At 46.6% G+C, this 26,968-nt stretch overlaps 1 protein-coding gene across 1 annotated transcript; it reads left to right on the top strand.

The window, feature by feature from the left end:
- The first annotated feature begins 8,305 nt into the window (after nucleotides 1-8,305).
- LOC100669516 (ubiquinol-cytochrome c reductase complex assembly factor 2) lies at nucleotides 8,306-26,942 on the top strand. Its single transcript, XM_003421060.4, has 4 exons — nucleotides 8,306-8,476; nucleotides 23,036-23,110; nucleotides 23,988-24,057; nucleotides 26,760-26,942. Exons 1-4 carry the CDS (start codon nucleotides 8,339-8,341, stop codon nucleotides 26,885-26,887), a joined length of 411 nt encoding a protein of 136 aa, XP_003421108.1. The 5' UTR covers nucleotides 8,306-8,338; the 3' UTR covers nucleotides 26,888-26,942.
- The last annotated feature ends 26 nt before the right edge of the window (nucleotides 26,943-26,968 follow it).

The raw sequence follows: 26,968 nt of genomic DNA, 5'->3' as shown, positions 1-26,968 counted from the left end.
TTACCATCAACTTTCCAAAATCCACACTACTAGAAGCAAAGAGTGGCCTGGATAATTAAAAAAAAAAAATTTTTTTTTTTTTTAAATTTTAGAATACATTAAATGGAATTGAAAACAGGTTAACTTGCCTAATTGTGTTTGGCCTGGGTAATGATACAATTAATTTGCATGCTCTGTGCTCATGGTGGGAGAAATGAGTCAAAGCATGTTGGGTAGTGTTATGGATTGAATTGTGTTCCCCCAAGTGCGTGTCAACTTGCCTATGCCATGATTCCCGATATTGTGTGATTGTCCATCATTTTGTCATCTGATGTGATTTTCCTATGTGCTGTAAATCCTACCTATATGATGTTAATGAGGCAGGATTAGAGGCAGTTATGTTAATGAGCCAGGACTTAATCTACGAGATTAGGTTGTGTCCTGAGTCAATCTCTTTTGAGATATAAAAGAAAGAAACAAGCAGAGAGATGGGGGACCTTCCACCACCAAGAATGAAGAACCAGGAGGGGAGCATGTCCTTTGGTCCCAGGGTCCCTGTGCTGAGGAGCTCCTAGAGTAGGGGAAGACTGATGACAAGGACCTTCACCTAGAGCTGACAGAGACAGAAAGCCTTCCCCTGGAACTGGCCCCCTGAATTCAGACTTCTAGCTTCCTAGACTGTGAGAGAATAAATTTCTTTGTTAAAGCCATCCACTTGTGGTATTTCTGTTATAGCAGCACTACATAACAAAGACAGGTGGCAAAAGGAAGTTAGACTAAAACTAAATATTTGCTAATGACAAAAAAGAGCCCTAAATACTGCTTGTCATGGGCCACTTCCTTGCCTGAGAAGCTTGCACCTCACGACCAAGTCCAAAGTTGCCTGGCTTAGCTTCTGATTCCTCTACCACTTCTCAGCCCTGGATATGTGGGCCTTAGCCGAGGGTGGGGGTGGTGAGGGAATGATCAGCTGAGATCTAAGTCTTTGAGGGCTGGTCCATCCCATGTCACTAAATGTGCCACAACTGCTCTCCATGGGCTGTGCCTTTATCCTGTCCCTGCCCACATGATGCTCCCTGCCTGCACCATTCCTTTACCCCATGATGCCCTCCGCGTATGAGGCCCTCTTCCTCCTCTCCACATCATTTGAGGCCTGGCCCAAGTTCCCACCTCTCCCTGAAGAGGTGCCAGCCAAAATACAGTTTGTTGCAAAGAAAGAGACAAAGCTGGTTACTGGTGTTACATCCTTTTTACAGGGCTGCTGGACTCAGTAAGTCTGGAATCTCGTGTACAGTTTTGTGGATTGAGAAATTCAGCTGAATAAAGACCACCTAGTTGATCACAATCTGGAAGAGGGAGAAGAACAGAAAGGTATGGAAAGAAGAGAAGATGATGGGGTATGAATGTCTCCAATCCTCACTTGAAAATGGCAGGAGTGAGGGAGCTCTAGATAATCCAGCAATCAGCAAGTGTACACTGCACAGCTATCCCAGTGAATCTCTTTGCTAAGTGTTGTAGAAGGCTCAGCTCTTGGGGAGCTTAGATTCCAGTTAAGGAGGCAAGAATAACACACATGAACTGACAATAAACTACACAAGCTAGTACCTAATCATACAGGAGATTAAACTGTGTGGTGCAGATGATCAAGCCTATAATTTAAAGTTGAAGATGCAACTGAGGGCAGACTCATCACGGAAACTGTTGGAGGACGTGGGACCTCATCTGGGTCCTGAAGGACGACAGGAGTGGGGAAGGGGGCTGGGTGATCAGTTGTGGGGGAGGGGGAGAGAGATAAAGTCCAGCATGCTCATGGGTCTGTGAACAGACCAAGCCATTCGGAATGGGGGTTCTGTGGTTGCGAGGAGTGGAAATGAAGAAAGGGTAGAGGTAGAGTGAGGCCAGATGGTGGAGACACTTGAAAACCTGGCTGAGTAGCTCATTCATTTGTTTGTGATTTCATTAATCTGTCCTTCCTTTCTTCCTTTTTTCTTTCCTTCCACCCATCTATCTAGCCATCCAACAAATATTTACCAAGTATCTGGTACATATGGCACAGTGCTAGGGCCTATACAGTAAACAAGGGAAATGTCAAGATAGTGACTTTATCTTTAAGAACCTTATAATTGAACAACAGACTTAAGACCCCCATATGAAAATACAATGGGTGCTTTACTAGGAGATGAGGGCCATGTGCTCACCTGTGCACAGTGCGACCCGGGGTGCAGAAGCAGTGAGGTCCCACTGCCACACAGGGTGGTAACAGAGGTAGTGTTTGAGCTATACTTTGAAAGTGAGTCGAGTCTGACAGGTGATATAGAAGGGGCAGATGTTTTAAGAAAGGACAGACAAGCATGGAAATGGGAAATCAATCATTCTTTTCAGGGAACAGCAAGTGGTCTTTGTTGGCTGCAAGGGGTCGATGTACAGAGGAGCACAGAGAGAGAAGACAGAAATGGAGAAACTCTAGAACCTGAGAACTAGAAAGAACTTCTGACCTTTCATCTCTGCTGTTCCCTATTGCCTGGAACACTGTAAGAGGCTCTTGGTTGGCCTCCCTTCCCCACACTAGGTAGCTTTCTTCTTTGTATGAATTAACAAACACACAGGTATTAGTCAGGATAGGCTAACTGCTCTAATAATGCCCAACTCTCAGAAGCTTAACACATTACCATCCAATGTGGGCAACAGAGAGCTTCTGTTCCACACAGTCATCCAGGGACCTAGGCTCCTTCTATCATGACACTACCATCTTCAACACATAGCCACAAGGTCCTGCTGATAGGTAAGAGTTAGACAGCATGGAGAAGGGAGACCACAGTCCATGGACTAGAATTAATCATGTGGCCCTACCCAGATGCCAGGGGACTGAAATATAGTTTAACTGTGTGCCTAGGAAGAGGAAATGAGTTTAATGAGAACTCAGCCAACCTCTGCCAACTCCCCTTCTCCATAAGCCTATGTCAAGATGGTACCTCACTTAAGGAGGGAGAAATAGAGAGATAAAGAATAAGTGGAGAGTGGGAGGGGAGATCCAGGCCTGGCAGTGCCAGGGCTACGGGTTCTGATCCAGATCCTTCCCTAGCTGTGTCCTCACATACCACTAGTGTGCTAGGACCCTGGGTTAGCATCTCCCTCTCCCTCAGTTTCCTCCTCCTCATAGGGACTGTGGCTTGGTTCTCGAGAAAGGTGATATGGAAGAACAGTCGTGGACAGGGAAGAGCAGATGCGGGTCATTACCACGTCAGTAGAGCAGCCTCCCCGTGACCTCCCCGCCAGGAGCAAGGACAACTAGGAGACAGACATCCACCGTCCCCCTGGTGCCCCCTGTGTGATTAAAGAGGTGCCTAAAGAGCAGAATGTTATTACAGCTTCTCCATAATGGAGTGTCATCAGGAAGCCCTGGGCTCTGGGCAGTACCCTGGCAGCTGCATCACTCTTCCCAGCTGCACGGAGCCTCTTAGACCACGCCAGGAAGGGTAGGAAGCAGTCTCAGAAAACAAATGGCAAGGCAAGACCGCTCATCAGCAGCTTTTCAAAATGATCTAAACTTTGGACTTTTGATTTAAATCCACATCCTCAGTGGCCAAAAACATAAAGCAGAAGATGAGGGAAGGAAATCAAATGAAAGCATGGATGCCAAGAACTAGAGGGTAGGGAGAGAGGAGGAGTAGCTGCCTCGGGACAAAATAGCACCGGGCGAGAGCCAGGTTTGGGTCTTTTTTATTACGCATCTCTCAGTCACCCTCTCTTCTTTATGAAGCTGTCCCGAAATGGGACAGAAAGTTTGAGAGCTAATCCAAGATCAAAATCTGGAAAGACACCTGCCTGATTTATTCTTAGCCTTTCTCCCTCAGTCCTCCAAAGAGGAATATCTTAATGGGGCAGCCAAGGTGGGGTGGGGACAGATAGGCAAGGAAACCCAGACCTATATTCTAACGTTATTCTCTTCAGAGTCATTTATTCGACAAATATTTATTGGAAGACTCCTGTGTGTCAGGCCCTGTTGTTAAATAGTGACCAGTACTCTGAGGCAAAAGAGAACAGAGGGTGATACGAGGAGAGGGGGCTGGGAAGGCCTCCCTAAGGTGACATTTGAGCTGAGAGCAGAGTGAAGGGAGGGAGGCAGATACCTGGACAGATGACAAGATGTCTCAACAGCTGAGGAGCTCTGAGTGTATCAGGACGGCTTTAGGGCCCAGCTGAGGCCCATCCCAGCACACCTCAAACAGCAGCTGTCTTGAAAGAAAGGGAAAAAATGCTCACCTCCAGAATAAGCCAGCAATCTACTGCCGGCCTGACCCTTTCCACGGGGCTACCTTCATGTGGGGAGATACAAGGCTAGGTGCTCTCACGCAAGTCCAGACCCACTTTCTGCTGTAACCTATCTGGGTATTCAAAAATATTGCAACCAATCATTTTCTCCCGCTGAACAAGCTGAAAGAGGAAAAATCAGGCAATTGGGCCCTGCCATGCAGCTAAGTATTTAATTCCTTTTTAATGTTTACATTATTAACACCAGCTTTACAAAACGATATTTTTACTTTCAAGCGATTTAAATAGGCAATTCGGTGTCTAGATCACTGGAATCATTATAGTGTGAAAAACTAAAGCGGTGCTCCCTCCCTCCCTGCTCTTTCCCCTGATGGTGCCTTGTTTCTATAGAGAGCAAATGGGGCCTCATAAAGCCCAAATACCCACTCCAAACTACTCAGAGGTGCGGGGTGGGCGGGGGGGGGGCGGTGTTCAATGAGCCAGGGGTGGCAGCATTAGGGTTTGGGGTTTGGAATGAGTGACAGCCAGCAGGTGGGTGTTAAAATGGTCATCGACTCCCTGAGGGGCTGGCACCATGAAGCCACATTCCAAGCAGTGCCTATTAATGTGCCCAGAATGGCGCCGGGTGATTGACAAGCCAGTGAGCCCAGACTCTGGCTCAAACCACCCACAGGTACAGGGGGAGGGGAAAGAGGCTGAAATAAAACAAGGCGGGAGGAGGCCCTGGAGCCCCCTGGAAAATACTAAAAGCTACTACGGTCTGCTGGTCTACTCTGTGCCAGCACTGGCCAAGCGCTATAAAACTCAAAACCAAACTCATTGCCCTCAAGTTGATTCCAACTCATAGCGACCCTATAAAGCACACATAAATACACCATGTGGTTTCCAAGGACAATGCCGCACACTGGCCTGAAGAGGCTTCCTGATGGAGCGGTGAAGAGAGGGGCTCTGGAGCCATTCAGCCCAGGGTTCAAGTCCCAGCTCTGCCACTTACTAGCTGGTGTTCTTGGGCAAATCCTTACCCTCTCTGAGCCTCAGTTTCCACCTCTGTAAAATGGGGATGATATTGACACTTATCTCTGAGGGCCACTGTGACTAAATGAGTCAATATGTGTAAGGCACTTAGTGCCTGGCACATGCCCTGGTGGCGGAACAGTTATGCACTCAACTGCTAACAGAAAGGTTGGCAGTTCAAAACCACCTAATGGCTCTGTAGGAAAAAGACCTGGCAATCTGCTCTAGTAAATATTACAGCCTAGAAAACCCTATGGGTCAGTTCTACTCTGTCACATGGGGTCGCTATGAATCAAAAATCGATTAGACAGCACCAAACAACAACATAGCATATACTCCGGGTCATTGAAATGCCCGTTTTAAGATGAAGAAACCAAAGCTTAGGGCAGTTAACCCACCCAAGGTTGGCTGCTCCAAAGGCCTTTGCCTTTGTTGCCCCTCTGTCTGGAAACCGCTCTTGCTACCTTCATGTGGCTGCCCCCGGGATGACTCAGACCTCTGCCAAACATCAGCTCCTCTGAGATGGTCACTGAGACCACTCAGACCCCACCCCAGCCCCAATCACTGTGGGCCTGGCACCCTATCTTGATATCTCCCTGGCACTTAATCACATCGGAAATAATCTTGTTCACTTATTAAATAAAACAAATAAAGCACTTAGAACAGTGCCTGGCACAGAGTAAGCATTCAGTAAATAGTGTCAATGACCGTCATCATTATTATTGTATGTTTGCATGATTGTTGACTGCCTCCTCCCACTTAAATGTAAAATCCAGGGGAGCAGGGCCCTCATCCCTCTCATCCCCCATTCCATCCCCAGTTGCTAGAGAAAGCGTCACCACATGAAGGAGCTCAGGGCTGGCTTCGAGCATGAGTGGCTGGGGCAGTCACACAGGGCCCTGCAAGCACAAGGGCCCTACCAAAACAAAACCAAACCCAGTGCCATCAAGTCGATTCCGACTCATAGCAACCCTGTAGGTCAGAGTAGAACTGCCCCCATAGAGTTTCCAAGGAGTGCCTGGTGGATTTGAACTGCTGACCCTTTGCTTAGCAGCTGTAGCATTTAACCACTACGCCACCGGGGTTTCCTACAAGGGCCCTACACTTGGTTTAATGCTCTGCTGTTGCTGTCCTGAAATCCTTAACGCTTTTTAAACAAGGCCTCACATTTCCATTTCGCACTAGGCCCCTGCAAGTTACATGGATGGTCCTGGATGAATGAATGAATGAGCAAGCCCAGATTCCAACCCAGGTCTGCCTAACTCCAAGATCTCGATACTTAACCATCAAGCCAAACAAGCCTCCAGATGGGGGAAAGGAGGGTGGGAGCCTTAGAAGGAGGCATTTGTCTGAGTTTCCCCTGGCGTCCAGCTGTTCTTCTCAACTTTCCATAGCACTTGTGCCTCATGTGGAGTGAAAACCATCTGCTGTCACTTAGTGTCACTCTTCCTCTTGGTGAGGACAGGGGAACCTCAGTTCTGGCCTCCCAGGATGCTGCCTGTTGTGGGGGGGGGGGTGGTTCTCTTAAACCCCCAGCCACAGTGGGGCCTCAGGGCACCCAGCACAGCCCTAGGCGCCTGGAGTTTGCTAGTAAAGGGATACAACCCTTGCCCTTTGGGCTTCAGGGCAGCCATAAAAACCATGTGGCCATGAATACAGCTGTTGCAGAGAATGGAGCAGGGGGGTATTACTGGGCTGGGAAGGGGGCGGGGTTCACCAGAGACACTTTCTGGAGGTGTCCTGCCCTTGAGTGGATTTTCTACTCCCCTTGCACTTTCCCTACACCTCAGGGTGGGCACCAAACTCCCTGGGTCCCCAGAGGATCTCATTCACTAAGACTTTACTTTTAAGCCTTCAGAACAGTTTCTTGTGGCACCCTGCTGAAACCACTGTTGATCTTTGCTCCAGTTAAACTCCTCCCTCTTCCTCTAGCTCCCATTCCTGCCCCAGGCCTGGCTCTTGCTGCTCTGTGTCCTTCTATTCCCACACATCCAAATTCTAACCATCCCTCCAGCCCAAATGCCATTCTCCAGGAAGCCCTCCCCGATTGTTCTCCTCCTACTCCTTCCTTTCTCCAAAGGACCTCGCATTCTCTAATACTTCAATTAAAGCCCTTGTCACTTTGAACTTTGTGTTTTTGTTAGGCAGCCACGCCCCAATCCCACAGTTAACTCCTTGAAGGCAGGAGTCTCCTGGGATTCCCCTTTACCAAGTATGTGCATCGAGAAGGAAGAGGTAGGTGGAAGCTAAAGCAACGGATGGCACTGGCTGAATGCAGGGCCCGGAAGACATCGAAGTGGGGTGGAGGCTTTCTTGCGGAAAATCTGGAAGGTGGGGCAAGATTCTGAAAAGAAAAATCAGGATACTCCTCATCATGGTGCAGCTGGGGATGTATAAGAGGAGGTTCGGTAAAAACGGGTTTTTCCAAACTGAGTCAATCCAGCTGACATTGCTCACACTAGGAAACGGGAAAAGTGCCCGGTTGCGGGGGGTGGTGGTGGGTGGCAGGCACTAGAGGCCAAGGAGAGATAAAAAATAGAGGCTGGGGAGAGAGGGACAAAAGCTGAGGAGCTCTAAAGAACGAATTGTGGCGGAGTGCCAAGTGATAGTGACAGTGACAGGAACAGTGGCCATGAGGAGAAAGAATGAGAAAGGGGGCTCGAACAATGTGTGCAGGCTACGTGATTAAGTTCAAACACATCTCCATCGAATAACAACCTGTATTTACATGCAAATGTGTTCACTTATGCAAATTGGCAGAGATCTCGGAGGAAGGTTTTTTAGTCTCGAGTTTATGCAGTCATTGAAAAAGAGAAGCAAAGCTGTCCCTGGGGTGCTCCACGTCTGACTCGCCCCTGGGAAATGGGCCTGTTCCAGGAGAACGCAGACTCAATAGCTCAGCTTGCAGAGACAGGTGAGCAGCGCCCCTAACCGGAGAGCGGCTGGCGCCCGCGAAGACGCGCATACTCACTCCTCCCTCCCGCCCCACCCCGGGAAGGGTGGTGAACCTTAGTGCGCACGCGCTGTGCCCGCGCCAGCTCCACCTCTGGGGCGGTGACAAGCGGGGCGCAAAATGGCGGCTAGCCGGTACCGGCGTTTTCTTAAGCTCTGTGAGGAATGGCCCGTGGACGAGACCAAACGGGGCCGGGACTTGGGTGCTTACCTGCGGCAGCGGGTAGCACAGGCCTTTCGGGAGGGAGAGAACACGCAGGTGACCGACCGGACTGTGGCGGTTGGGGAGAGGGGAGGTGCGGAAAGGACGAGGCAGGGCGGGGCTGACGCACGGCCCGATGGCGGCGCGTGCGCATGCGCGCCTTCCCTTGCAGCCCACGTGTGCGCGCAGATCCTTCCCTCCCAGTGCTAGAGAGCGGCAGGGCCCTTCAGTGGTCTCACCTGGCTGCACCTTGGCATCACCGAAGAAGGTTTTTTAAAATCTAGGTGCTCCAGACCCACCACACCATATTGAATCAGAATCGCTGGAAGTAGGTATTTTTAAAAGCTCCCAAGCGATTCAAGGTGCAGCCAGGGTTGAGACCCACAATACCAATCGCAAGGTGGTGACCGTCGCAGATTTGATCTTCCCATGACACGGTGCCATTTACCTGGACTGTTGTGCATTGATGGAGGTGAACCCCAAGAGCCCCAGCAGGGCCCCCGCTAAGCCTTTGTGTTTTTCCTGGGCCCGTAATGTAAGTCCGTGCAGCAGGTTTAGGTTCTAGATTGATGCCCCCGCGTGTGACTGGTAATGCTCTGAGATTTCTTCATTTAGCACAGCACCCACCATATGCCAGGAACTGTGCTAGATGCTGGGAACATAGCTATAAATTAGATCAGGTCCTCTGTCATGAAGTTTACATTCTAGTTCAGGACACATGAAACAAATATAAAACAGTCCAGATAAGTACTACCATGAATATAAAAGAGTACCATGATAAAGGAGTAGCAGTTATGGCAGTCATGAGGCCGTTCTGAGGAGGAAATGCATAGGTGAGATTAAAGAAAGTGGATGAGCTAGCAATGTACACTTGACTGGAAGGGCATTCCAGGCAGAGGGAACAGGTAATACAAAGGTCCTGAGGCAGGAAGCAGATTGGCATGTTAGAGAAAGCCAGAGTGGTAGAGGGTAGTGACTGAGGTGGAGTTTGGTGATAAGAGTTGAGGCAGACAGAGAACGGCAGGAGCCAGGCACAGTAGAGCGTTATAGGCCATGTTTAGGAGTTGGATTTTATCATAAGCGCTGTGGGAAGCCATTGGGGAGGTTTAGTCAAGATACCAATATGACCTGATTTAATTTTTTTTAAAGATCCCTTTGGTTGTATGGAGCCCTGGTGGTGAAGTTGTTAAGAGCTATGGCTGCTAGCAAAAAGGTCGGCGGTTCAAATCTACCACCTGCTTCTTAAAAACCCTATGGGGCAGTTCAGCTCTATCTTAGAGGGTTGCTATGAGTTGGAATCAACTCGATGGCAACAGGTTTTGGTGGTATGGAAGTCCCTGAGTGGTGCAAACAGGTAATGCATTTGGCTGTTAACTGAAAGGTTGGCGGTTTGAGTCCACCCAGAGATGCCTTGGAAGAAAGGCCTGGCGATTTACTTCCAAAAAATCAGCAGTCGAAACCCTGTGGAGCACAATTCTACTCTGACACAAGTGGGGTCATCAGTTGGAATCTACTTGAAGGCAACTTGTTTTTGGTTGTATGTGGTGTATGGATTATAGGGGACAGGAATAGAGGATGGAGAGAAGGCTACTATGGTAACCCAGGCAAGAGGTGGCAGTGGCTTGGATGAAAATGGCAGCACAGAAGGTGGAAGTAGCTGGAATCAGGTTGTAATTTGAAGTTCAAGTCAGCAGGACTTGCCAGTGTATTGGATGTGGTGCAAAGGGTAAGAGAGGAACCAAACGTAACACCTAGATTTTCTTTTTTGTCCTGGTGAAAGACGGTGCCATTTACTGAGATAGGAAAGACTAGATCAGGTGGGGTTCTGGGAAGACCGTCTTGAGCCTGGTGTTAGACATATTAAACTTTAGACGTCAAGTGGACTTACTTCCAAGTGGAAATATCGAGTAAGCAGTGGGATATTTGAGCCTGGGGCTGAGGCAAGAGGTCTGAGATGTGACATAAGATACGTACACACACTCTAAGGAAATGACTTTTAGGAAACTTGGCCAGGACCTGTCAAAGTGAGAACATGTTCGTTTGCAACTTAGCCCAACACAGAGCCCAGACCAGCCCTGATGAAGCAAGAACATGCCTGATGGCATCATTGTAACCGTATTACTGACTGGGTGGCAGGAGTGGAAGGTGTCTGGCCCAGGGCCTCTGTATGTGTGCGGTCGCATTACACTCGGGGCCCTCATGTCTGTTACGGTGGCCTTCACTGGGCCAAACTATAAAGATCTTGAAGGCAGAAATCATATCTAGTTCCAGCTCTGCAAACTGTAGACTTTAGAGCTGAGCTCCCTACGAATCTTTAGTGTGAGCTTCTTGAGAATAGAGATGATGCCATTTTCATCTTTCTCTCTCCAGTGTCTACAGTAGCTCATAAGACACTCAGTAAATGTCTGAACAGAAGTTAAATGAATGATTGGTTATGGCTGATGAGGTAGGAATCATTTGAATATAGTTGCAGATGTAGCAGAACTAGATGGAAGTATTTCTGTGTCTTGAGTGGTGAGAATGAATTTGAGGGCTTACTGTGTTTGGGGAGTGCAGGAACCACAGAAGGGGCACATAACCTGGTCCTTACCACCAAGGAGCTTATACAGGCCTATGAACAATATTCAAGTAGCTAACCCAGCTGGCAGAAGACACGGAGGCTAGATCCTTGTCTGCAGGCTGCTTCCTTGGTGAGGTGAGAAAGCACAACATTCACCTACTTGATCATTAGAGGAGAGCTTTCTCTTTGGGAGTTGTCATCCTTTGTCATCACCTGGGGAGATGGTTCAGGATCAGCCAAAGGCTCACACAGGTTTGAGTCATAGCTGCAGCTGATGAACACATTCCGGGTAGGGGGAGCCAGTGCATCATGGTGCAGCAGGCACATTACTCAGGACCATTGTCATGCTGCTTCATCCTGGTGTCACCTGAGAACGCACCTGGGCTTAGGAAATCACACCTGGGCTTAGGAAATCGGTGCTATGATATTCGGAGGGAGCAGTTCTTTGCTGGAAAGGAAAACACCTGGTGAATCACTCCCTCTCATACCCCTGGAACATTTACAGAGACCTTGAGAAAGAAAGGTGGTCTCGGAGGCTCCTTACTAAACTGCAGCAGGCGGCAGTGGCTAGACCCGTTGGCTGACCGGTATGGAGCTCCCTCCTTGGCTATGCCAGTTTCCAGAAAGGTGGAACTGGGGGTGGGGGAGTTCGGTGCAGTTCTGCTCCTGTAGATTTTTTTGTTTCTTTGTGGGGGAGAGATAGGCAGTTTTCCCCTCAGCCTCTTGGCTTCCTACATCTTAACAGTAACATCAAATGGGCATACTTTGGCATGCATGATCTCATTAATTTACTCCTTAGAGCAGCCAAGTGAGGTAGCTATTCCCATTTTACAGACAAGGAAACAAAATCAGAAAAATAAAACTACTACTTCCGGGTCCCATGGGAGTAAGAGACAAGATTGGGTCAAGCTCAGCCACCCTGGCCCTGGTCTGGCATTGTCTCCATGGTGCCTGACCTGCCCTCAGCTGCCATTTCTCCCGAGTTATTTCTCCTTGTTACAACTGCCTCCTGTTCCACAAACATCAAGCCACTGTCTTGCCCTCTTTTCTTGCTCAAACCTTTTTGGACCATGGACAGTTTGAGCAAAGAATAAAACACCTCCCCATGGTGACCTTAGCTGCTTACCTTGCCCCAGCCATGACCTCCCGGTATGGATGGGAAGAAAGATGGTTCTCAGGTGGGTTACCAATGCAGAAAGACCAGATTCACTAGAAAGCAATTTAATAATTCAGACTGTAATACAGAGTACGAAAACCACTGCCTCGATTTATTCCACCTCACATTGCCCTTTGAGGAGTCGTCATGTTCCACCCTGAACCCACCAAGAGGGGAGGAGATGGTGGGAAGCAGGAACACGCATACCACCTCTCACACCCTACATCCTATTGTAAGGTTTTTTCAAGTTAGTGTTTATGGGTCTGTCCCCTTTGAATACAGCTTCCTTAAGAGAACACGTGTTCCCTACAGCACTGAGAGCTTAATCAAAGAGAATCACAACATGGGGGAAGGTGGCACAAACAACTGTAATTGTTGACTTAACTACAGGGAAAGGAGCACATCCCCGTAATGAGTTTATTAGGTGCCCAAACAGCCTTCCAAAAGATCTCGACTGCACACCAGCACCCACTCACCTAGCGGGGGCGCAGCTCTGAGGAAGGGATCTGGAGGGGCTGCCACCCGGCAGGGGCTTGCCCACCGGTGAAGTCTTATGATGGCAGTGTATCCAGGTTTAAATAAAATTGGCCCAGTTTGAAAGGATTTAAACTTTGTCTTGGGTTTATAGTAATGTAAATGATATTTCTAACTTCTCAGAGGAGAATGCAAAGGTTTTATCTAATCGTGTTTTCTTAGTCATCCATTGGAGGACTGGCCGTTGGCATTCCTTGACGTAACAGGGAGCTCCCCAGCTGTCTGGCACATGCTGGCAGCGGTAAAGACATCTCAATATGACCCCTCCCCTGACACATCTTTGTACTTATAACATTGAACCCACTCCAAAACGAGTTGGGAGGAGAATCATCTCTAAGAAGGAATGCAAACATCTCCATCTTTCTGTTGTTTTTTGTTTTTGTTTTTGTTTTTGTCCCTGCTTTTGAGAATGGGTTAAGGTGATGTTTAGACAAGGGCTGGCGTTTACTTGTACATATTTAAAGATCTAGGTGCCCCTCCATGAAAGGTAAATGAGTGAACATTTTCAGTGGGTCACCAGCTATTCACAGGTCTTTGGAGGCTGCCCATTCCCTCTTAGACAAGTCGCAGGCAGCTTTGTGAGGCCATCATTGCCCTCTGATCTTTGTCCCAGCCTGTTTCCAAGTTCGCTTTTCAACACCCCAACATGAGCCCCAGCTTCAGTGAGGATGTCTTTTCATTGCCTCCCAAATTGCCTGTAGTGTACCCAGAAAAAACCCCAGTGCGCCTGTAGTATAAGTAGTGCTTAACCTTTGAGAGTTGAGAGCAAGTTCTGAACTTCCACACCACTGCCATCACCACCAAAAAAAGAAAAGCCCAATCACACAGAGCTTGCCAAAAATTTGGTGGCTTCCCAGGCCCTTGAGGCCCTACCTGGGCTCAGCTTAAGCCTGAAACATCCTTGTCCCCATGCCTTTGTCATACCTTCTAACTCCCAGTCACTCCTTGGATCCTCACCGCAGCCATCCTGAGGTCCAGCTCAGAAGTCTGCACAGGACTCTGGCTTCCCCTCACTCTCAGGAGGCCCTCCATGGACTGTCTCTGCAGTAACACTCAGGTCGTCCTTCCCCGCCATGCCTGCCCTGTTAGCACAGCCTGGTGACAATCTCCTGCCTTTGATCCCTGCAGCATCCCAGCGTTCCATGACTGGCAGTTCATTACAGGCTGCCTGTGGCATGTTTAGTTGTTAACATGAGCATGTCTTGTCTCCTCAGCTTGATTGCCAGCTTCTCCAGTGCCAGGACTGGGTCTTCCTCTTTATGTCCCCCACAGCCCCCTGGCAGAGCACTCTGTATAGTAGGTGCTCAAGAAATACATTTTCAATCAAATTGAAGGGAATAGGCTCCCATAACAGAATGAACTCATTTCAGAAGTTCATCACCAAGTCATGAAAACCTTTTTTCATAGATCCCCCTGGACCGAATCCAGCTCTACCTTAATTAGCAAAGCAATTTGCAACACCCTTTCCCAAAAGTGCTTATACGTCCCTTTGTGTAACTAGAATAGGGGCCGCTGTACCAACTGCTGTCACCACCCAAAATTCAATTTTGAAAATCGAAATCAGTGCCTGCGGCACTGATGGAGATTTGTATGTATAAAAGTTTAATATGGCAAAGAGAAATTTACTGATGACTGAGCAGGGGAAATGCAAAAAGAGCACAAACAGAGCTGTAGAGGACACTTTGTCAGCCGAACATCTATTTTATCTACATTTAGGGAGCAGCGCTGAATTTTTTATAATGTCCCTACTGCTGCCATTTTCAAACCCAGCACTGCTATTAGTCCTAAAATGTCCGTAATCTCATTAGGTGTGAATGCAAAATCAGGTAATTTAAAGCTCATATGTAGGAATCTTTCTAAAAATACACAGTACATTTCATCAGGAAAACTGTATATTTCAAAATACAGGAATGTTTGTGCTGGAGTCTGTGAATAAAGTGTAGGGCCTAGGTGTGTGGCAAGGCTTCTGGAATTAGACGAGTGTCTCAGCTCATGTCCTTTAAAGTACTAAACCAGACTGTTTTCATTGCTGAGCCTGGGTTGAGTGTGACTGTTGTTAGCTGCCATCAAGTTGGCCCCCAACTCATGGTGACCTCATGTACAATGGGACAGAATGGCTGAATGGATCTGACCATTGCGATCCGTGGGGTTTTTCATTAATTTTCGAAAGTAGATCGCCAGGTCTCTTCCTAATACATCTTACTCTGGAAGCTCCGCTAAAACCTGTTTAGCATGATAGCAGCATGCGAGCCTCCACTGACAGATGGGTGGTGGCTGCGCAGGAGGTGCCTTGCCTGGGAATTGAACTTGGGTCTCCTGCATGGAAGGTGAGAATTCTGCCACTGACCACCACTGCCCTCTTGAACCCAGAATTGGCCATGGTGCCATCTCTCCTTAGACAGTAAGAACTTGGCTAGAAAGTTGGCAGACTTCAAACTCCCGTCACCTCTACTACGCTACTTCTACAGCCTCATGTAGACACATTCCTGACTTCAAACGGGAAATTAGATGACGAGTCCATTTTTAGGACTTACAGGTGTTTGGTTCCTTCTTACGTTATTAATTAAGCTCTAGGCATTATGTAAAATATCCAAGAGACTGTCTCTTTGACACTGGAAATTTTAAGAGGTTAAAGGAGCCCAGAGAGTCACAGTTTTTATACTTGGACCCTGCGACCACTCATATAGAAACGTTCTGCAAGGGTGACCCCATCCTCCCTCTCTGCCCCTCCTCTCTGCCCAGCTGCCCTGTCAGAGACAGGAAAAGACGGAAAGAAAGAATGACACCCTTGTCATCCACTTGAGGTTGTGGTAAGAGGTAACTGAGCAGACCTCTAGCAAATTCTCACTGTTAGAGAAGTTGGAGGAGACGCAAGAGGGAAACTTTGGCAAGATTTCTGAAGGCGAAGATCTGGCTGAGATGTGGGTTTGGTAGGAGGCAGTCTTAGAAGACTTTCCCAAGCTCTGTCTTGGTGGTCTGACAGCAATGTGGGGAGCCAGGAGAGAGGCGCCTAGAGGAAGGCAAATTGGTGGCATGAACTTTCCTCAGAGGTTGGCTGGGAAAAGGAAGAGATGGTGGAAATAGTGGTGAAAGGGGAAGGTCCAGGTGACAGGTGAGTGGTCATTAGGTAAAAAGCGGCGTGGCAGACATCTCCTCACCCGCTGCCAGGCAATGTTGTTCCACCAAGGGCAGACCATGGAGCGCTCAGTGATCACAGAGAGCCACGAGAGACAGGTATGGAAGCCTAGTCAGGTACACTGATCCACTGATAATGTCCTTACCACCATTCCTTGGACACGGGCTTAAGGAGCTCCCCCCACTTCCTTCTTGGTGGCTGTCCGTCCAGCAGTTCTTCCCTGGCTCCCCAAGCAGGGTCAGGTGTCCACCTCCACCAGCCCACAGCACTCTGGACACACCTCCTTCACTGCGCTTATCCCCAGAATGACCGTGACCTGCTTCTTTCCCTTTTTAGTGTATGAGGTGGAGAGTTGGATCTGTGTTTACTACCATGACTACCATCATTACCACTAATAATAATATTTTTGTTGGGTAGGTGCCGTCAAATCAGTTCCGACTCACAGTAACCGTATGTACAACAGAACGAAACACTGCCCAGTCCTGCGCCATCCTCACAGTCGTTGCTATGCTCGAGCCCATTGTCGCAGCCACTGTCAGTCCATCTCGTTGAAGGTCTTCCTCTTTTTCGCTGGCTCTCTACTTTACCAAGCATGATGTCCTTCTCCAGGGACTGATCCCCCCTGATAACATGTCCAAAGTATACGATACGTAATCTTGCCATCCTTGCTTTTAAGGAACATTCTAGTTGTACTGCTTCCAAGACAGATATGTTCGTTCCTTTGGCAGTCCATGGTATACTCAATATTCTTTGCCATCACCACAAATCAAAGGCATCAATTCTTAGATCTTTCTTATTCATCATCCAGCTTTCACATGCATATGAGGCGATTGAAAACACCATGGCTTGGGTCAGGCACACCTTAGTCTTCATGGTGACATCTTTGCTTTTCAACACTTTAAAGAAGTCTTTCACAGCAGATTTGCCCAATGCAGTGGGTCTTTTGATTTCTTGACTGCTGCTTCCATGAATGTTGGTGATGGATCCAAGTAAAATGAAGTCTTTGACAGCTTCACTCCTTTCTCCATTTATCATAATGTTGCTTATTGGTCCAGTTGTGAGGGTTTTTGTTTTCTTTATGTTGAAGTGTAAGGGTTTTTGTTTTCTTTATGTTGAAGGCTGTGGTCTTTGGTCTTCATCAGTAAGCACTTCAGATCCTCCTCACTTTCAGCAAGCAAGGTTGTGTCATCTGCATAACGCAGGTTGTTAATGCATCTTCCTCCAATCCTGATGCCCTGTTCTTCTTCATAGAGTCCAGCTTCTTGGATTATTTGCCCAACATACAGATTGAATAGATATGGTGAAAGCATACAACCCTGAGGCACACCTCTCCCGACTTTAAACCACACAGTATCCCCTTGTTCTGTTTGAACAACTGCCTCTTGATCTATGTACGGATTCTTCATGAGCACAATTAAATGTTCTGGAATTCCCATTCTTTGAAACATTATCCATAATTTGTTATGATCTGCACAGTCGAATACTTTTACATAATCAATAAAAACACAGGTAAACATCTTTCTGGTATTTTCTTTCAGCCAGGACCTATCTGACATCAGCAGTGATATCTCTGGTTCCACGTCCGCTTCTAAATCCGGCCTGAATTTCTGGCAGTTCCCTGTCCATATACTGCTGCAGCTGCTTTTGAGTGATCGTCAGCAAAATTTTACTTGCGTGTGATATTAATGATATTGTTCATTAATTTCCCAATTCACTTGAATCACCTTTCTTGGGAATAGGCATAAATATGGATCTTGTCCAATCAGTTTGCCAGGTAGCTGTCTTCCAGATTCCCAAATGGTGTAGACAAGTAACTGCTTCCAGTGCTGCATCCATTTGTTGAAACATCTCAATTGGCATTCCATCAATTGCTGGAGCCTTGCTTTTCGCCAGTGCCTTCAGTGCAGCTTGGGCTTCTTCCTTCAGCACCATCGGTTCCTGATCATATGCTACCTCCTGAAGTAGTTGAACATCAGCCAGTTCTTTTTGGTACAATGACTCCGTGTATTCCTTCCATCTTCTTTTAATGATTCCCGTGTCATTTAATATTTTGCCCGTAGAATCCTTCAGTATTACAACTTGAAGCTTGTTTTTTTCTTCACTTCTTTCAGCTTGAGAAATGTTGAGTGTGTTCTTCCCTTTTGGTTTTCTATCTCCAGGTCTTTGTACATATCATTATAATACTTTTCTTTGTCCTCTCGAGCCGCCCTTTGAAATCTTCTGTTCAGGTCTTTTACTTCATCATTTCTTCCTTTTGCTTTAGCTACTCAGCGTTAAAGAGGACATTTCAGAGTCTCTCCTGACATCCGTTTTGGTTGTGTCTTTCTTCCCTATCTTTTTAATGACCTCTTGCTTTCTTCATGTATGATGTCCTTGATATCATTCTACAACTCATCTGGTCTTTGGTCATTAGTGTCCAGTGTGTCAAATCTATTCTTGAGATGGTCATTAAATTCAGGTGGGATATGCTCAAGGTTGTACTTTGGCTCTAGTGGATTTGTTCTGATTTTCTTCAGTTTCAACTTGAACTTGCATATGAGCAATTGATGGTCTGTTCCACTGTCGGCCGCTGGCCTTGTTCTGACTGACGATATTGAGCTTTTCCATTGTCTCTTTCTACAGATGTAGTCAATTTGATTCCTGTGTATTCTACCTGGCAAGGTCCACTTGTGTAGTCGCCATTTATGTTGGTGAGAAGAGGTATTTGCAATGAAGAAGTCGTTGGTCTTGCAAAATTCTATCATGCAATCTCTGGCATAGTTTCTATCACCAAGACTACCAATTCTTCTTTGTTTCCAATTTTTGCATTCCAATCACCAGTAATAATCAGTGTACCCTGATTCCATGTTTGATCAATTTCAGACCGCAGAAGTTGGTAAAAAATATTCAGTTTCTTCATCCTTGGCCTTAGTGGTTGGTGCATAAATTGGAATAAGCATCATATTAACTGGTCTTCCTTGTAGGCATATGCATATTACCCTATCGCTGACAGCACTGTATTTCAGGATAGATCTTGAGATGTTCTTTTTCATGATGAATGCAGCACCATTCTGCTTCACTTTGTCATTCCCAGCGTATGGACCATATGATTGTCCCATTCAGAATGGCCAGTACCAGTCCATTTCAGCTCACTAATGCCTAGGCTATCAATGTTTATGCGTTCCATTTCATTTTTGACGATTTCCAATTTTCCTCGATTCATACTTTGTACATTCCAGGTTCTGATTATTAATGGATGTTTGCAGCTGTTTTTTCTCATTTTGAGTCGTGCCACATCAGCCAATGAAGGTCCCGAAAGCTTTACTCCATCCATGTCATTAAGGCTGACTCTACTTTGAGGAGGCAGCTCTTCCCCACTTGTTTTTTGAGTGCCTTCTAACCAGAGGGGCTCATCTTCAAACACTGTATCAGACAATGTTCGCTGCTATTCATAAGGTTTTCACGGGCTAATTCTTTTCAGAAGTAGACTGCCAGGCCCTTCTTCCTAGTCTGTCTTAGTCTGGAAGCTCAGCTAAACCTATCTGCCATGGGTAACCCTGCTGGTATTTGAATACCAGTGGCATAGCTTCCAGCATCACAGCAACTCGCAAGTCCCCACAGTACGACAAACTGACAGACTCTTGGGGGCTAATAATTATAATCCTAACAAAAACTTATCAGTCACACCTAACAGTGCCGTTCCAGACACGAAATTCAGAGCAGTCATTACCTCTATCCTCACACCGCCCTCGGAATTAGGGACTATAATTATCCTCTCTTTTAAAAGAAAGGTTAAGTTGGTCAGTACTCTTCAAAAATGTCGATGCATGAGAGACAAAGTAAGGCCGAAGAACCAACCCAGATTAAAGGAGACGAAAGACACACGACAACTAAGCGCAGCAGGTGATGTTGAATGGAGTTGTTTTCTGTAAAGATTATTACTGAGACAAGTGACAAAACTGGAGTAGGAACAGTGGATTAGCTAATAGCATCGTATCAATGTTAAAGGCCCTGAATTTGATCGTGGAACTCTGGTTATGTAAGAGAAAGTTCTCATCCTTAGGAAATACACACTGAAATATTATGGGATGGGAGGGGCATTCTGCCCTATTTTAACTCTCAAATGGATCAGAAGAAAAACGTGTCTGGATAGAGCTAGAGAATGATATCCACTCAACGGCAACTAAGAACAACAGAATGATAAAGCAAATGTGGTAAAATGTTTTTTAAAGGAGGAGGGTGGTTAGAAAGCATTGAGTGTCTGTTGATGGTGATGGAACACTTGGCACCAGATGCTGGTGATGGTTGCACAACATAATTAATGTAATTGGTGTCACCGAATTGTACGGGTAAAACATGTTGACTTGGCGAATGTTGTGTTAGATATGTTTTTTATAACAATAGGAAAAAAGACGGGGGTTTGAGTGATTTGCCCAACATCCCATAGCTAATACATGACGATGTTAAGATCTGAGCCCAGCAGTTTGACTCCATGCTCTCTCCAGCCATGGAGATGCTTTTTCCTTAGCATCCTCAGCTCACGGAGGGCCAAGCACAAGCAGGTCTCAAGGAATGTCTTGTTGTTGTTGTTGATAAAATATACATAACATAAAATTTATCGTTTTAACTATTTTAAAATGTAAAATTCAGTGGTATTAAGTGCATTCACAATGTTGTGTAACCATCACCACTACTATTTCTAGAACTTTTTCATCACCCCAAACAAATTCTACCTATTAAGGAATAACTCATTTCCCACTCCTCCAGCCCCTGGTAACTTCTGTTCTACTTTCTATGAATTTGCGTGTTATAGACACCTCATAGAAGTGGTATCATACAATATTTGTCCTTTTGTGTCTGACTTCTTTCACTCAGCATAATGTTTTCAAGGCTTATCCATGTCATAGCATGTATCAGAATTGTACTTCTCTTTATGACTGAATGGCACTGGCAGTCCCCAGGTTATGAACATCCAACTTACATACAACCCATAGTTACAAACCCACCCTGTAAAGCCTATTAAAAATTCAAGGCACATACAATGGTTTGTAATAACAAATGGGCACCAACATATTATTACTACTGTATTATTATGTTAAAGATGTTTTTGTGTATCTGGAAGTGTTTAATGTTTTTTATGCATACAAAGGTATACTGTATACTTAGATAAACTTTTGACTAACTGATGTTAGATACTAACTATTCCAACTTACGTACAAATTCAACTTAAAGACAGATTTAGAAACTGAGCTAGTTCATAACCCGGGGACTGCCTGTATTCTGTTGTATGGATAGAACACGTTTTATTCATCCATTCATCTGTTGGACACTTGAGCTGTTTCCACCTCGTGGCACTTGTGCACAATGCTGCAGTGAACATCAGGGCACAAGTGTCTGCTTGAGTCCCTGCCTTCAAGCCTTTGGGTATATACCTAGGAGTGGGATTGCTGGATCATATGGTAATTCCTGAGGAACCACCAAATTGTTTCCCATAGTGGCTGCACCATTTTACACTCCCACCAGCAATGTACAAGGATGAGGTTCTTCAATGAACGTCTTTTCAATTTAAAAGTAAACAGATCTGCACAAGTATGAAGAGAGCAAAGAAAAGATGAAATGCACAACTATCTTCTGATAATCTAAATAATATTCTTTCAAACTCCGTGCCAGCATTATTCTTCTTTCCCCTTGGTGTCATGCATGTTCTGTTCTCTTGTTAGTTCTTGGTTATGCATGGCCTGCTGAAGAGAGAACGTTCAAATGCTTTGCTCCGCAGTGTGTGCTGCAGAACCAGGTTCCAGCTGGACTTTCCCTGGAAGACCCGACCGTCCAGGAATTAGAACTCAACTGCCAGCCTCGTATTTTCCCATTTGCTCTTTCTAGTCAGCCTTAGCCCCAATCCACTCAGATAACGCCTTTGATTATTATTCAGTGGACAACGGCTACCTCCTCAGCCCATGATCCATTCTCCTCTGATGTGGCTACTTGGGCATTCTCAGGATGAGTGGCCTGAACCTGGGGAGGGGTCAAGTGGAGCTAAATGACGGATCGTCTTTTTTGTTTGCTGTGAAATGGGGACCTCATTTGACACACACAGGCAGAAGCGGAGCTGCCTTATTAAAACGCTTAACTACTGGTTTATTTATGCTCTGCCTTCTTCGAGAAAGGATTTAAGTTGGAAAGATCCATCATTTGAATTCAGGGGAAAACGTAAAAGACAAGGTTTTGTTCCAGGCAGCCTTCAGAATTCTTGGCAGAATAAGGAACTATAGATAAATAATAACAAGGGCAGAAGGAGGGGGAATTAAAAAGAAAGAGGTGTGAGAGAAAAAAACACTTCTCTGTGTGCCCCCTGTCTTCCCTGGAGTTTCCAGCAGGGGTACCCAGACTCTTTCTCCCCCCACCACCCCCCCATTCTGTTCACAAGGTCTCCACCTTGGTGTCCGGGCCTTGCCCTTTTTAGCAGAACCTGACTGGAGTCTGTCTTGGTTCTCCTTAGTTCACCTATTTCGTCTTAAAATACCACTTTCTTTTTTCTTTCCTTCTCGTAAAATTTCAACAGCTCCCCACTTCCCACAGATGAAAGCTCAGATGATTTTTTTTTTTTAATTTCACAAAAGACTCTTTCTTTAATACATTTCATTTTGAAGGTCTAACTGAAAAAGCTTTTTCTTTTCCTCCAGCCCAGTTTCTTCTACCTGTATTCAGGCCCTCAGCTAGACTGGGTCTGATCTGAAGCAGAGCAGAGCATCCTGCCTCTTCTGCCTGGCCCCCCACCTGCTCCACCTGGAAGCCCTGGCTCCATTTAGAGCCCGGTCTAGTCTCCCTTCACGCACTGACCACTTGAGCACATGGGGACCCCCCGCCCGAATTCTCGTAGCCTACTCTGCCTCCAGCACACCCCAGGGCCCACCTGTATGAGGCAGGACCTTCAATACTGAATTTTTATTATAGGGTCTCCAAATAGCAGCTGGCATGGTGGTTCATAAGTTACAGGTGCTCAGCAGATGTTTGTTTGGCGGTTGATGGATGGAGTTTTTCCAGCAGGTTGGAGAGCTGATGGGGCGGAGCCATTACTCCAAAGAGGGGCTTTTTCACAGCGGGAGCCTCAGGCAGGCTTGCTTCCCACGGAGCTGAGTGGAGCCAGGGAGTGCTGGCTGCAGACCTGCCAGCGGTGAATGCCTCACTGGATTTCTGGTCAGCGGGGGCCGGGCTCCTTTGCTCATGTCTTTGGGGTTCTTTGTTTTTCAGATTGCAGAGCCTGAGGCCTGTGATCAGATGTACAAGAGCTTAGCACGACTCCATTCAAACTATTACAAACACAAGGTGAGTGGGCAGACAACCAATAAGAGTAAGTGAAAATCTGATTATTCAGTGTTTTGTAAAGAATTATGGTTTCGTTACTTTCAAACACAACCAGTAATTTCAACCAAGCCAACAAAGGTACCTGGTAGCAGCTTTTAAGGCACCTGAATAAAAGCTATAAGTATGAATAAAAGCCATGTATTTTATATGCTAGAGTATGTTTCTGGAAGTAACTGACAACTCTTGGGCTGTATACAGATTTTAAAGGAGCCCTGGTGCCACAGTAGTTAAGCACTCAGCTGTGAATCAGAAGGTCTGTGTTGTGTTATTCCATCCAATCTGATGGGACTGTTAGTCTCCCACACTCAGGTGATAAAGGTGGAGTGATTGGGGAAGGCCCAGCCCGGCTTTTCCTCAGATCCTGACGTAGTTACTGTCAAATTCCTATTTAGTGAGGTCTCTCTCCCAGGCTTGAAAAGTGTGTTCAGTAACCCCACAAGTAGGCCAAGCATTTAACCTGCACGGGAAAGGGATTCCTTTTAAATCCTTGCTACTCAAAGTGTGGTTCGTGGCCCAGCCATGTGGGCATCACCTGGGTGCTGGTTAAAAATGCAGATTCACAGGCCCTGCCCAGAATTCCTGAATCAGAGCCTGAGTTTACCAAGATGATGGAGTACTCATTAAAGTTGAGTCAGGGGCTCTCAGTGATAAGAAGAGAGTGCCGGTTCTTGGGAGGCCAAGCCCTTGACCTCAAGGTGGTGCTGCTCTTCTTGCCACACTTCCTGGCCTCTGACCACCCAGCCTAGGTGGACAGCAGTGGGAGAAGTCGTCATGTCTTTGGGTCGAGCTGCAGAACTAATCTCTCCCTTCTCTCTTCCCCTCCGCTCCGGGTGACCAGTACCCACGCCCCAGAGACACAAACTTCAGTGGCCTGCCCTTGGAACAGTACAAACTCATCCTAGCCTCAGGTATTGAAAGCCCAGCTGCACTTTTCCGATTGGTTTGCAGAAGATTCTTTGCGTTTGAGCGGCAAAGGGGAATTGTCTAATAAAACAGCTTTGCTTTGATGGAAGGTCTTGTGGAAGAGCCCATAGGAAATTCTGAAGCTGCAGGGCTCATGCTTTTTGGCCGTAGAATGTGGGGAAGGTCAAAGAGATTATTTAAAAAAGAAAATCCATCTTTAGTGCTTTTAAACTTGAGGCTGGGCAGCAAGGAACAGGGGAATACATATTTGCCAAATGGAAGTAGTTGAAATCAGGATGGAAGGAAAATAATTTCATTTTTATGGTCCTAAGGGGGCTTTATAAACAATAAGGGTTTTAATTAAAACGAAAAGGCTTTCAATAATTGTGTATGGGGATATCCGCCTACCAGTTATCTGGCCCAGGGGACATGGTCTGTGGGTTACATGTGGATTTAGCTAGGTATGTTTGGAGTTGTTGGCAGAACCTGATTAACAAGAAAGGAAACTCTGCCAAACCCATCCCTTCCTTACTTCCTCATCTCCATTGTCACTGAAGGGGGTAGGGGAGCCAGGGTTGAAATAGGAAGGTTCTGGAATGCTACTATTTTTATTGCCAAGGATACTGTATACAAAAATAGGCTAACCTTTTCTGGGAGGGCATGGAGCCTTCTGGTGCTCTAGAAGTTCCTCTGTCCTGTTCCTCTGGCAGCCTTCAGCAACTAAGTTTTGCGGATTTGGCCTTCTAGAAAACTCTTACCTTCTGAGCAGATCAAAGCCGGGCGGTGTCCCCTGCTATTGTGTGTCGACTCTGACCCTATTTTTATAACAGTACTCTCTGGGAAACTGGGGTGAGGTTATTTTGGTCAGGCAGAATTGCTTTATTGTCAATTCTTTTTTTAAATGTATAAATTTTCTCCCATGCCCCTGGGCCCATGTAATTACCATCATGGATGCATGGTGCCACTGTGAGGACCCTGGGGAGTGTGGGTGAAGTTTGAACTTGAAATTAGAAGGAAGGTAAGTTCCAGAGGCCCAGCCTCCTGGCCTCTGTTACCCCTCAGGGCAGCCTTCGTAAGTGGTGGGAAACAGCAGTGAGAAGGAGTGGGAGCTGCGTGGCTCCCCACCATTGGCCCGTGCTGCAGCTTGTTCTGGCTGGGAGTTCAGCTCCAGGAAATTTGCCGATAATTGGTTTTCACAGCAAGCCTCATATTTTTGCTGCCACTGTGTGGAATAAACTTAATGTTTCCTCTGACAGGGCAAGAAAAGGCCTGCCACACCTTGTAGTGGGAGGATTTAAGGGCCTGGCAAGTCTGAGATATGGCCGGGGCCTGGGTCGTGAGTGCGCCTGCCCCAGGCTGAGGTCCTGGGAGGCTCTAAACCAGGCCTTGTGGCTTGTAGTTGGACAGGGATCATGTTTTGTGCATCACACGGGAGCCTGGGACTTGTAGAACAGACGCAGGATACGATGCTTGTATTCTAATCCAGTCAGGAGTCCATAGCATTGTTAATAAACAATGGAAGTTACCTTTTCTTTTCAAAAAAGGTACTCTTTTTCTCCATAAGTTTAACAGACTGAAATCCAGGCTGTGAAAGCTAAGCAATACATGTGAAAATCTAAATTTGAAATACAGAGAAAATTAGGTATCATGGAACTTTAGCCCTGGAGAAGTCTTCAAACCAGTGATTATTAACCAGGGGGGATTTTGCCCCCCAGGGGACATGGGACAATGTCCGGAGACATTTTTGGTTGTCATAACTCCTCAGTTAACTAGTGGGTAGAGGCCAGGGTGCTGCTACGCATCCTACAATGCACAGACAGCCCCCTACAACAAACGATGTTGATAGTGCCAAGGCTGAGAAGCCCTGCTTTAGTTCCTGTGTGCGTGTGTGTCTGTTTCGAAACAAAAGGCCTCAGTGGCCCTAGCCAGCTCCCTCCTGCCTTCATAGCAGTGAAGATGGCTATGGTTTCTCAACTGCAGGCCAGGTGCCAGACACATTTGCCTCCATTATGTCCTTTAATCCTCACAACTTTCAAGGTGTTTTTATCCCCATTTTACAGATGAGGAACCTGAGGTTCAGAGGCTTAAGTCACTTGCTGGAGGTGACTCATTGGGAAAATGACCAGGCAGGGATTCAAGCCTAGGTCTGTAGTCATCCTCACTGACACCTGCTCCATTCCACAGCATATGGTGGACCCATGCAGCCTAGGTTCAAATCCCAGCTCCACTACCTTCTAGCTTTTTGACGCTGAGCAAGTTACTTAACCTCCCTCTGCCTCAGTTTCCACATCTGAAAAATGGGGATAGTAAGGTCTGTATGGGCCAGGCCAAGCTTTGAGATAAAGCCTGTGGGCTGCATATGACGCCGTCAGGGCTATTCTTTTGCCCTTTCTTTCTTCGCCCTCATGTAGAGCAAAGCAAGGAGAAACACACCCTGCTTAGATGCCGAGCGAGAGGAGAGTAGTGAGACGGCTGTGGGCATGTGGTGTCCTCAGCACGGGGCCCAGTACACAGTGCTCAGTAAACATTAGCAGTGTTTTTTATTTCTGTTACCCTATTTGATTTGCTCTTCAAAGGTTCAGTTTACACTTCTCTTTTTCAAGAACACACTGTGTATAAAATGAGGCACGCTTTTATCAGGGAGGCCTGCGAGGCCAATCAAGTTTTAGACTTCACTTTCTTTTTTTTGGTCTTTCCGCTTTTGCAGACACCTTGGAAGAGTTTAACGTAATGAATAAAGGCATGTGGAAGAAGCTGCAGGAGAAGTTTGCCCCCAAGAGTCCTGAGGAGAAGCATAAGGCCTGGGCTCAGGCCTTATCTCGTCCACGTACATAAGTGTGGGGTCTTGTATGTTTCCATCATAAATAAAACTGCCCCAGTTTCTCCCCGACCTCAGGGTTTGCGAATGTCATCTGG

This window comes from Loxodonta africana, chromosome 1 (genome assembly GCF_030014295.1).
Source record: "Loxodonta africana isolate mLoxAfr1 chromosome 1, mLoxAfr1.hap2, whole genome shotgun sequence".
NCBI lineage: Eukaryota > Metazoa > Chordata > Mammalia > Proboscidea > Elephantidae > Loxodonta > Loxodonta africana.
The sequence above is the reverse complement of the archived record's forward strand: the minus strand, read 5'-3'. Positions and strand labels throughout refer to the sequence as shown.